Source organism: Mastigoproctus giganteus, chromosome 3 (genome assembly GCF_048544385.1).
Source record: "Mastigoproctus giganteus isolate SK-2022 chromosome 3, ASM4854438v1, whole genome shotgun sequence".
NCBI lineage: Eukaryota > Metazoa > Arthropoda > Arachnida > Uropygi > Thelyphonidae > Mastigoproctus > Mastigoproctus giganteus.
The window spans coordinates 82,385,825-82,398,420 of record NC_143577.1 but is presented as its reverse complement, the minus strand read 5'-3'; the positions used below and the strand labels follow the sequence as shown (position 1 = coordinate 82,398,420).

The 12,596-nt window shown below is 36.8% G+C and overlaps 1 protein-coding gene across 2 annotated transcripts in view; it reads right to left on the bottom strand.

Moving 5' to 3' along the window:
* LOC150088117 (carbonic anhydrase-related protein 10-like) overlaps positions 1 to 12,596 on the bottom strand; it is a 233,520-nt gene that overhangs the window by 8,789 nt on the left and 212,135 nt on the right. For both annotated transcript variants that reach the window (XM_090370577.1, XM_090370578.1), the window contains exons 7-9: positions 7,620 to 7,774; positions 7,229 to 7,360; positions 1,231 to 1,270 (exon numbers count right to left, since the gene is read on the bottom strand). In XM_090370577.1, coding sequence (XP_090226703.1) covers positions 1,231 to 1,270; positions 7,229 to 7,360; positions 7,620 to 7,774 — 327 coding nt within the window. The remainder of the gene's footprint in view (positions 1 to 1,230; positions 1,271 to 7,228; positions 7,361 to 7,619; positions 7,775 to 12,596) is intronic.

Below are 12,596 nucleotides of genomic sequence, written 5' to 3'. Positions count from 1 at the left end.
CGTTAACACTTCTTCGTAGATAATATTATAATTAAAATTAGTTTTATCGCATTCCTTCTAAGATGGACGAGGGTTCGAACCCTGAAGGCAATGGAGATTCTTCTGTGAATACTGAATTTGGAATTTAGAGCATTGTCCAGTAATTCTACATGAAATGAAAGATCGTTTTCCGAACCTTGACTAGCACTTCCAGTTATTGCAGAATATTTGAAGGCGACAACAAGTCTATCTCCTCCCCCTGGCTTTTTATAGAGTGTGCATTCCCAAGATGAACGTTATTGATACCAAGGTTTTTCCTGTGGATATTTTATTCTTCAATATTTGCTGTATTGAAGAATAAAATATCCAAATCGTAACTATGAAGACAGGAACTTCATATAATAGCATCCTTCGCTCTAATCCCACAAGCACTGCACAAATATAGACTCATTTCATAAGGATGTGATTAATCCAGCAATAGGAAATAAACGATGAACGCAGATGATGAAGTCCATCTGAATGAAACAGACATTTTCGCTATGGTGGTGTCGCGAATGGCGACAGCAGCAGGGTGAAGCCCCTTTTCTCGGAGTTTACCACCAATGGCTGCATATATCTGTGAAAAGAGCTGAATCGAGAATACATCATGTCCTCTGTCTGGATCTCTGGTGCGGAAAATATTTTTGTGATGCTCTAAAGGCTTCTCAACTTTGAGGGTTGTGTCAACTCTTGGTTTTATAACTTAACTCTCATACATAGATGGTTCCAGGCAGCGTACAGGAAAAGTGTTATGTAGAGCAACCCCGAATATATGCTAAACCTTCTTATGATTTGGAAATCCTGCACAGGGTGATAACTTGTCGATGACATAAGGAAAACCTGAAGCACGCACAGTCTTATGGATTGGACTAACATTACCTGGCCTATATGAATACCCTCAGTCGAATTAATGCTAAGGACGAACTCATTATTAGTTGCATTCTCTGATATTTTGGTAGGGCATATACCTTTAATTTATTTCTGTACGTTACCGTTTGGTAATTTTATAACCACTGATAGGCTGCAGCATGACCTTTTATATACGAAACTGAAAATCTGTTATTTAAGAAAATATATATTTTGGAACATTTATTATGGTTCTTGAAAAGAAAATGTCTGCAAGGTGCAATTTCACACAAATACAGGGTTATTTAAATTTTAACCTTCGCTGAGACAGCAGACAATATTAACCATGTACAGTAATATTCCTACCTTTATAAAAGATCTTCCTCTCCGTAAAACATTTCTTTCCCTGCAAGTAGAAAATGAAACATATTGCTAAGTATACCAGAGGGTGCCCTAAAATATCAATCATTGTATTAAACTGAAGAAGAACTATCAAAGTTGTCAAGGAAGTGAGAAAATAAAGTCAACCAAATGTCTCCCTGCTGAAATTGTAACGTTTATGTTGTTATGTTTCAAAAATACCCTGACAGAAAGAACTTAGCTGGCATGTGGATGACGATTATAATGACAGGAAAATGCATTCTGGAACAGAACCCATATCAATCAATTCGGAAAGAAGTTGATTGCAAGTGTGATATTAACGTCTTAATAGGTACCTTAAGACTCCAAAATGATGATAAATAATCATTAGTCGTAGAAAATTGACAGTTTCTGTTACTAAGAAGTAATGAATTAAAAATGAATTCTTTAATACTTCGTGGCAGTCAAGCAAGGGTTTTTCAAGATGGAGACTACAATAATATTACCTGTTTTATGCTGTTTATTTCAAGTAATGTAATACTGAAACAAATCTTAGCGAATTCTCTTAATGAGAATTGAATACTTATTTCTTTATAAGGAGGGTGAAAGGAATTCTGCATCGCATTAGAGGTCGTTTTGAACAAGACAGTTTCTTCGCAGTGACCTTTTTTTTTCTGATAACATAAAGGAAAAGTCGGCCCCAACTACAACTAAACATTGTGAACTTCAGTTAGCACTGAATTACTTGTGATATTGAAGAAGCCATTGGACAATCGAGAAAATGTGCTGTTCAGAACCAGAAACCCTGTTCAATGCAAGAAAGCTCTGAAGAAAAGATCTGGTTGGCCTCAGTGACTCAAGTACGCCACAAAAGTTGCGATGAGGTCCCCAAAGTTTATAAATATTATTTTTGGAGTGGCACTGATTTTCTTGTAGCTATTCCACTGATGAATCAGATTAGCGATATCTATCAAAAAACGATCTCAAATGAAAACTGGTCCCATCAAAAAATAACCCGTGAGGCATTTCGGGACTTCAGTTCGAGACATCCTTTTTTTAAATTATTATTTTAAAATTTTCAAAGACTCGTTTCTTTTAAAGCAGGATTTTCAAAATAGTTACCACGCAGTTATTGTGGTACTTGGAAGAACACGGTCATTGAACGTTGTAGGTACCAAGACTGGCCGAAATCCAATCTAGCGGAGATCCCATAATAGCTTCCTACTAATGGTTTCTGAATATGGTCATCTATGCTTTGTTTTAACGATCAGTCTTTCTCCTTGATAGCAAGCGGTGGGTTAGATGTTATATACCTAATTGCCATAAATATCTTCCAAAAGGGTAAAATGCGTAATTAATGGAAATATGAGAAATCATGCAAATGCCAATCAAACATACATTTTATTGCATTTACGTGTGCAAACTGAAATGACAAGCTAAGGTAGTAGTGTTATGTACTGTAAAGCAGCAAAATAAGTCCTCAGTATTTTGTTGTTCCTCCTCGAGCTGCAGTTAGAGCTTGCAACGATCGGGCATAGAGTTAATCAACTTCTGGATATACGGTTGCCCAATTTCGTGGTACTACACCCATACAATGCTCTCCTGCAGCTGAATCTTACTTGTTGGCTTCTTCTGAGAAATTTTAGACGACATTATATACCAGCCATTTTCAATAGGGTTCCAATCTGTACTGTTGTCGGGCCAGTCCAAAACTGTAATTTCAGCATTTCTGAGGTATGGCTGCACCTTAAGGGAGAAAATCGAGGGGAAAACATTGGTGTAAGTATGTTTTAAGCCTTGTGAGACAAGAAGACAAACTCATCATTAAATCTAAATAGCATAAAACTTACCAATTTTTCAGTGTGGCAAGGAGCTGAATCCTGTTGAAAAATGCAATTTTGGACGTCTGTGTGGTGATCCCTAATAAGGGGTTTCAGGCACTCCTCCAAGATAACAGTGAAGTTTCTGCATTCACCGTTCCGTTAATAAACATAATTCGCCCCACCCATATGCTTGTTATGCATTCCCATACCATCTGACCGGCGGGGAACTTTACAGTCGATGTTATGCAGTCAGGATGGTATGCCTCCGATTTTCGTCTTCTGACATATCGCTTCCCATCCGTGCCGAACTGGCTGAATTTCGATACGTCAGAAAAGATGACGGTGTCCCATTGCTCTTTTGTCCAGGAAACGCGTTTTAGCCCAAGAAAGTCGCTTCTTCCTCATTTGTTGGGTTAACAAAGGCTTCTTCTTGGACCGATAGGCATGCAGGCCGTTTCTGGATAGTTCGTGCACTTGTTTCAACACCAGAGGCCATCTCAAAGTCCACTTTTAGATCAGGAGCACTAACATGACGATTACGAAGGCATAGCCGTTTCAAATATCGATCTTGGGAAGGCGTAGTCAACTCTCTTACGGCCTGATCCAAGCCTTTTCTTCACATCACCGGTTTCACGCTTTAATTTCAGCACCCGGGATACTGTTGACTGGTGGCAGCCTATTTTATCAGCGATAGCACGCGTAGAAAGCCCTTGCTGGGACAGAGCAACAGGTACACTTTTTTTTTTTCTTGGTGTCAAATGAACATATGGAGCCATGTTTACACCTCCGGAAAACAGGATACTACTGTGCGTGTATACCCTCCCAACTCCGTATTTATAGAAACGGCTGATGCAATAGAAGCGTTATCTGACGCAATACCTTTGCTTTGCGACAAACAAAATGACTGTAATCAAACAATATCTTATACGTTTCACTACAAATGTTACTTTTTTTAAGGTGATGCAGTTTTTTGTCCGTCACTGTATTTCGAAAATGATAGAATTTGGATATGCTGAAGGTAAATAAATGATTTAAAAAGTAATCATTATTTAATTAAAGAATAAATGGACCACTTTTTAACCTATGTGATCTAAATATTTGTGTTAGAAAATAAACAGGTCAAGTAGGTTGTTGTTGTTTTGGTTTTTAGGAGCGTTAGCAACTAAGGCCATATTGCTCCTGGGATATGCGGTGGTCATTCCCTGACCTTTCCGCATCCTCCGTATTTGGTGGCTCACGGGCTCGAACCCGGGTCAAGTAAGTTTGGGTGCTGCCGAAGCTGAAAACCTAGATGGAAAGTCATTCATCTTTAGGTATTCTTTTGTCGGACGTTAGTTTTTGATAAAAAAAAAAAATCTTGAAGACGCAAAAAAGATTTTATCAATGAAATACGAAGTATTCACCATTATCAAAATTTTTTTGATGCTGATTCATCGCACTAAGGGAGTCTTTCTAAAAATATAAGCAGCTGTTTTAAGTCATCCTCAAACAAAATAAAACTCATTTTAAAACTATCCTTGTGATGTGTGCCATTGTAAAGTAGGAGACGAACAACTCTCAGAATAAAGCTGCTTGCAGAATGCTAATGACCCTGAAAGAGGGAGCACAAAATAGTAATACACTGATTACTTATGTTTTCATTCAAAAGGTTAAAGTTGGAGGTAACTCAAAGCAAAGTTCCTTAAGAGCGAAATAAGAAATTCATTTCGGGGTTGTTAATTTTTTTTTTAAACGTTATGTGAACCATAATTTAAAGTTTCTCATCCAAAGTAGGGTCGACAGGAAGAAACTCGTTTTCGGAATATTCAAGAAGAAAATACTTGACGTGCAAATACAGAACTGCAACAACCTTAATTAGCTAAAGGGGTTTTTGAAACTTCTTCGTAATTTTTAAGAAGTATTATGTTCTTATTAATTAAAGCGCCATTTTATTAATTAAGCAACCGACACGAAGACACGCATTCCTTTTAATATGATCCGCTTAAAGAAAAATAAGGAAGACATTTAACAAGTTAAATCGTTAGGTGTGAAGAAAAGTTAAACTTAGTTAAAGAAATGCAACTTTCTTTTTTTTTTTAAGCGCTCAAACCTTAATAACAGTGCTCCTGGTGGAGATGAAACGTACAGAATGCATAATTATCTACCTTAATTTTTGATGGCATCTTTAATCTAAACGATATTAGCGCACCTCTTTAGGATAATTCGGTATAAGACGTTTTTTGAAGCTGCTGTACTCTTCATAAACAAAGATTTCAACTGCTTCTGTCTGTGCTGACATGTTTTAATTGCATAATATAAACCAAAGTTTCCATTAGATCACTCCCTTTCAACAAAGTATTTTACGAATAATCTTCAATATCTATGAATAAAGTGAGTTATATAACATGAAGAAATGATTTCTATAAATTAAAAGTACAAAATTAATTTGCAACCGTTGATTGTCTTGCCAAAGAACGTATATATTCGTGGGGAATACTTAACAGATGGTAAGTGATGGAGCCAGGATTTATTGAAGGTGGGAGCTAAAGCAGAGTTGGGAAAACCATTAAGCTGTAGTCATCATGTAACTATGGAAAAACCACCCATATTCTTTTGATCATAATGGGGACTACAGCCCCAATCTGAAACTGCATCTGCGCATGTTACATAGGAATTAAAACATGTGTAGTTTCAAGTTTCCTTCGAATGTTCTTCTGTGTATTCTAAGGAAACTAAATTAGTCAGAGTGGTGTCGCATCAGAAGATATGACATGCTTAAGATACACCACAACTTAAAAAATAATAAATTATCAGTCCAGGAATCGCGACCCGAAGTGAAAAGAAAACAACAAACGAAGATGGTGCATAACAGTATGACAACACTTGATAGTAAACCTGCATTCCAGCCGTATAATTGTTCTTCGTGATAGTACAATGGTTTCTGTTGTACTTGTCACTCTCTTGGAGAAGTCTGGGCTATCTCTCTCTAGGCAGCCAGTAGGCACGACGGTTCGTGAGCACACTTGAACAGACGGTACCTTGGACTGAGCAGACCGATCCCTTTGGGTGACAGTGGACTGAAAAAATACATACGGGAAATGAAATACCCCATAGCAACCGCAAGAATTCCACGTCATTACAGGAAAGACAATAGCAGTTGAACTTTTTAATTCCAGCATGTGGCAGATCAATCTGAAGATCTTTATTTTAAAGTAGCTCAAAGGTTTCCGGCTCTTATCATAGAATATTCTGGATTTTTCGCTTTCCATTTGCATAAATACTGAACAGGTGCAAATTCTTTGATAGTTATCATCAAGGTCATAAGTAATCAGCATGTTCCCAGATTGTTCTTTTTGCTCCTCCAAGTCAGTTGCCATAGCAGAGTGGTAAAGAGAAAGGGTGCACACATACGAGCTGGAGTGACCGTGATTCAACCCCACACGACTACTAAATACGATAAAGTCTTTGTATTCTCTCAAAGGTATTTTACCTTATGTGATCGTCTCGGAGTATAATGAGGAACAAAGTATTTATTTTTCTAAACGAGTGTGTTAAAATAATACACGTCATCTTACGGTGAGTTTTGACCCTCATGAGGTCACAGAAGTGTTAATTGTATATTATGATTTCTTTAAAGACATTGAGTTTCTGTTATAAGTTGTATATTTTATTTTTTTAAAATGATGAGCTAGTTTATTAATGAGGACTTTTGTGCTCCATCCACTCATAAAGTTTTCCAATCAGGAAGTATTGGAAATTGCTCGGTTTCTCCCGTGTTCGCTCCTGGGATAGTCTGGTCACTTTTCACCCGGTCGCGGTCCCTATAGAAGAGGACCGCACCAGAAGTCATCGCATTCCGAATAGCCAGCCGTTGCGTCTTATGTTGTATAAAGTAAACGCAAGTTAGTTCATTGGGAACTAAATCAATTCTTGGGATTTGAAAATCGGTTGGAAATTTTATTGAAATTTATTGCAAAAGGAATCGGGTTAAAAGCTTGTTTAGTCTTTGAGTTCTTCACATTCAAAGAGCATCAAGGACAGAGGGACACAAGAAAATGATATACGTAATTGTATTAACTACGCTATGGTGAAAATTAGTTAAGCTGAGATGCAAATGCTAATTTAAATTTGGTGTAACAACAACAGTACCTTAATCAATAATAAATGTGGGAAGTGGAAACGAAGAGGGCATATTCACTTACCTCCTGTTGTGGGGTGATTATGTTTGTCCGGACGGATCTGTTATAGAGTGGTTGGGGAGGACGAAAGTTGTTAGCTAATGTGGTTTTAGGGTTTTTCTCGTCCCCTTGCATCAATTTACGGAGGGAATACAGCTGAAAAAGAGCACACAAAGGTCATTAACTTTTCGCTGAAAAAAAAAAAGATTACTTCAATTTTTAACTGCCTATAAATACGTAGTACATTCAGAAAGTTCTGCGATAGTCTCTTTTCACTGTAAATAAATTTAATATTAAAATAAAATAAATTCTAAATCAGTCATTTTCAATGTATTCTTCTGTGTGTTTAGATTCTTAGAACTGTTATATTTTAGTTATTATTCAAAAATAAATTCGCGTAAAATCCAGTTCTTACCTGTGATTTGGAGATATAAAGAGGCTTGTTTAATACAATCCACGTGACTGTCTCGTGACATCCTGGCATTGTGACTGACCCTTCGTACGTCATGTACTGATTGATGTCTGGAAGTAGTCCGTGGACAGAAACGTGGGTCACGTTAACATAATGACCTACGAGACAAAAATACTCAAGATTATATTTAGAATGCTGCTGTGCACGCGGGTATTCTCACTATCTTTTTATTTTGACAATGTTTCTGTTCTGGTCCACTGCTTAAAATTGCAGATTGGAAAATTTTTCAGTTGTTAACAGCGAAATGATTGGATTAAAAGAATGTGCGAAACTTCGTTAACCGAAATGCACAAATTAAAAACCAAAAGTATTTTTAATACGTAATGAATGAGGGAATAGAATGGGTGGAGGCAGGGGGGGAGAGAACCTATATGATTTCAGTTCTTTTAATTGAATTAAAAGTTCCTCACACCAATCTCATTGTTATTATTGTACGCATAAGACACGCTGATGAATAGTTTTTTTTTGCCCTAATAAAACAAATGTAAATTTATTTTGTGTTCTGTCATTAGAAATTAATTAAAAATAATGAAAATAATTTAAAAGATGTGTAGAGCTTTTGTAAAGAATATTTATTGATTTCTCATTAGGAACAAAAATCATTTTTTTTCCTTCTTGAATGTGCAAAGTTGAATACCCAGCCTTGCCCTGGGGATAGGCCTAACACTGTTCTTCAGATTGCAATTTCGTTTTCTTAAAGCAGAATTTTCTAAAGTGGGGTCCTAAAGGGTGTTGCCAAATTTTAGAATCATATCATCATCGTTTTCACGATAATATTAATGTAACTGATTGGTTAAAATAGAATTTATTAATATACTAAAAATGTATGACATTTATTTTTTCACGTGCTTCATGTTAGACGGGAGGAAGATTATGGGAGGAAGAGAAGGAAGATGGGTGGTGTTATTAACTCATCCCTTTCTTACCATTGTTCATGTGTATTTGGACCGAAACAAAGGAAGTTGTTCGCCGTTGCGTTTACCATCTGTTTAAAAATGTGAAACAAAATAAGATTTAGTATCGATTACGTTTTTGATGAATACTTTCTTGTCCTAATAAAATAAATGTAAAACTTTGTCTTCTGGTCATTAGAAAATAACGGAAGTTATTTTTAATTATTTATGATCGGTCTTGTAATATGTTTGTGCAAATGTATTTAAGTCTGTGGTACTCCTGATTGTGTTAATAACGGAGTAGTAAAGAGTAATGTACCTTCCATATTTAATTTTTTTTTATGTAAATACAAATCTGTACCTAAATACTAGAAGTAATGCTTTCTTAAGAAAGAGACGCTGTGATATCTTATGCTGCGATTTGGATTTCTACTGTATTGTAAAGTTTATAAAAGAGATTACAGAAGTCGAGCACAACCAAGAAAACAATTTATTGAAGAAAGCGTAGGAAAATTACACAGCTCAACTTTAAGATTATGGCTCACAAACAGAACAAAAACTGATAGTTTTTATGTTTTCAATAAAAACACTACCAATTAAAAAATAAAAGGTGCCAATATATAAAAGCAGTTTTTGGGTGTAGTCCAGTTCGCCTCCAAGCACTTGGGATATGTCGTAAAATCCATCCTATATCAGTCAGTCGGAATGCCCTTGGGTTGAGTCATAAAAACTACTTAGCTGCTGGGACGCATTTGAAACGTTCAAACATTTTGACCAGAGGATGTACTCTGGTTATCCCTACGTTTAATCCCGGAGTATCCAGAGTCAATCCGGAGAAAAATGGATAGAACCCATGGAGATGCCTGGCTCCATAGTTTCCAGCGCCGTTTTCTCTGGGAGTACTTAATTGAAAACCATCAGACTTGATATGCGAACGTGTGCTTAAAATTCGATATATTTAAAAAAAAACTTCGATTGTTTATTAAGTGGATTTAAGAAGTTTAAATTTATTTTATATTTGCTAGAATCAAACAGAAACAGAAATTGTTCTATATATATTTCTATCTAAGAGAATATTCAATCAACATTCGTCAGCAAAAATGAAATGAATCCAACTAACAAAAGTTAATTTAGTACATTCGTTTATTTACTATAACATACAGTAGACTGTATTTACTGTAATCTTTCCCCATTGTCCTACCTAACCCATGTCGCTCAAAAGTAGGTATTGCAGTTGACAGTAAGTGAGTTATATAGTATAACGATGATTCGGAGGGGAAACTTAACCAAAAAGATATAGTTATATAATGAAATGGAAGTTATATGCAATATTTTTCTACTTTGAGCTGCAAGTACCCTGACGAAGGCAAACGTTTTAATTATAACAGGAAAAAAAAAATTAGAAGTCTCTGCACTCTCATACAAAGCACAATTTATCTGCATGACGAGTTGCTATTTTTAATATATTTCATTATATCGTAAAATGACAGTTAATACAGGAAAACCAAGTAAAAATTGAATTTACCCGTCTATCCGAGTGGTGTAGGTGGTGATCACAGTGCACAAGTGCTTCTGTCTCTCGCAGAAACCTATAAAACTTTCTCAAAACTGTGACGGTTGTCACAGTTTTACAATCACTAGTTTAGACCAAGGCCGCCTTAGAAAGACAAAGTCAGCTTCAGTTAGACCAAACTGACTTTTCAGATGATGGATGTGAAAGGTTTTCATTTTGAAACTATTGTAAATAAAATCAGAATTAATCGGCTGGAGCTACGGACATATTTAACGCGCATTGTGATCACATCGAATATCCTGTGGGGGTGGGGTGGGTTCTCGCCAATTGTGGGGGTTGTGGTATTTATTGTTTTTCTTGGTTGCCCTAATTTTCTTTATATTTTAATTATTATAATTTATCCCCCTTTTTTTTTTTTTTGTATATCCCCGTAGTCCAATCCTCCCACTTAGCATCTGACTTGTTTGTTCTCAGAAGATTACCAGACCCAAAGGGGACCCCAAATATTTTAGGTATTTTTCTACCGGATTGGCTGAGTTTCGGAATGACAGACTCCAACACATGAATGTAAAATAAAACAATGTTTATTAACTTATCATACAGAGACTAGCAATAGTATTTAGTCAAACTATATTTGGCTGGTGACTTGTTATTTCATTAACCTTTATATGTGTAAATATCTTGTTCAAACTCAATTGTTTCATCATCAGATATTCTATTCTAATACACATTATTATTCATTATGTCCTGGTGTCTCTTCATGTTCTTTACAGGGACTTCAATAGGTCGTGTCATACACTTTACATAGATTCTTCCCACTCTTCTTCTGAACAGTCTGTATAATAAACCAACAACTACCCACCAATGAACTGGCTCACAAAAACCTTCAGAGTTCGTGTCTCAATTTGTAAGAAAATTGCATTTATTCAATTAGACACCCTTTCTGTAATCAGGTCAACAGGAAATATCAATCAATTCAATTTAACATTACCTTTCAGAACAGTTAATCCTCCATACCTTTATATATATCACTTATTAATTAGCCCCTACTCAAATCAGAAATGCTCTCCACAAATCAACTCATAATAAATTGAAATTTCAACCTTCAATTTCATACATATTATAAAAACCTTTCCCAACCTTAAACAATTCTCAGTTATCTATTATACCCTCTCCTTCCAGCAAGCATTTATATGAGGAGCTTCACTCCAAATTATAGGCTACGTCCGTCTTAAATACATTACACTTTTATTCATATATTCATTACTTAAATCTCCCTCTTTAACTATACATACACATATTTCTCCTAAAGTCCTCTCCTTAATAAACTAAGTACACCTATTTCGGTAAACTCTCTAGCACTTACGTGTTTGGCCTGGGACTTTCCTCTCTGCCCGGCTTCCTTTCATATCGGTCATTCAGGTACTGGAATGCGGGGGCGCTCATTTGGGGATCTCGGTGATTACGGTGTTTCCCTACCGGGTACTGCACGGCTGGAATCAATCAGTGTCGCATACTCTTTGCCGGTCAGCATTTCTTCTTCCGTGGATAGAGGGGTTTTCGAGTAGGTCAATGGTTCGACCACTCATTCGACTGGCTTTGCCTATATAATTCTCAGGGTGTGATTCTTCCTTCTTCCTCACTACGGCTTCCATGTTTACAGGTGAACATTCCTACTGGCTGTCGGGATATGCACAATTTCTATCACTGCTTCCATCTACCTCAGGTCTGCAGCTATCACCCAAATTAGACTACTGCTCTGCTTTGTATCGTTCTCCAGCTCCTTCAAATCATTCTCCAGACCTTCAAATCATTCTCCAGACCGCTCCGAGAAGTTCTTCCGACTCCTCCGAAAACTTCTTCCGAATCTCACGAAAACTTTTCCAGAATGCCACGAAAACTTTTCCAGAATCTCCCTCTCAAAATTCCCTCTACTTTCTTCCTGGCCAATAGGAGATCTGCACATCCTTTTTACTGTGTTCTCATTTGTCTCCTCTCCTCTTCCGTGGGCGGGTCTTCTTTACTCTTTGTGTCCCAACTTCCGTGAACCTCGAACATACGAGAACAATCTAGAAAGAGAGGCGGAAGTTCCGGTCAGCTGAGAAGCGTCACAGCTTCTCCCGTAACCTCACGCGCGCACACCTGGTGACGTCGCCCACCTCTAATAGCGTTTCACCGTGAAATCTTTAGGAGGGCCAGCTTAAGCACTCTTGGCCCTTTCTATGGTGCATCTGCCTCTGTCTTAATGGGGGATTTGTCATGGTATATTACTTTCACTCACTCGTCAAAGAACTTCTATACAAACAAGCTACTACTAAACAGAGAGTGACTGGAAGGTATTTTTGAATTCCAGCGCTACTTAACTCATGTTGTTTTTACCAGAAAACCACTATTCGTATTACAGTTAAATTCTCATAATATTTAACCATTTTTATTAATTAATGTAAGGACGGGTCCTTACAATCCCAAAATGTTTAATTTGCAGTACATATTGCGAGTTTTCTAAGAAAAATC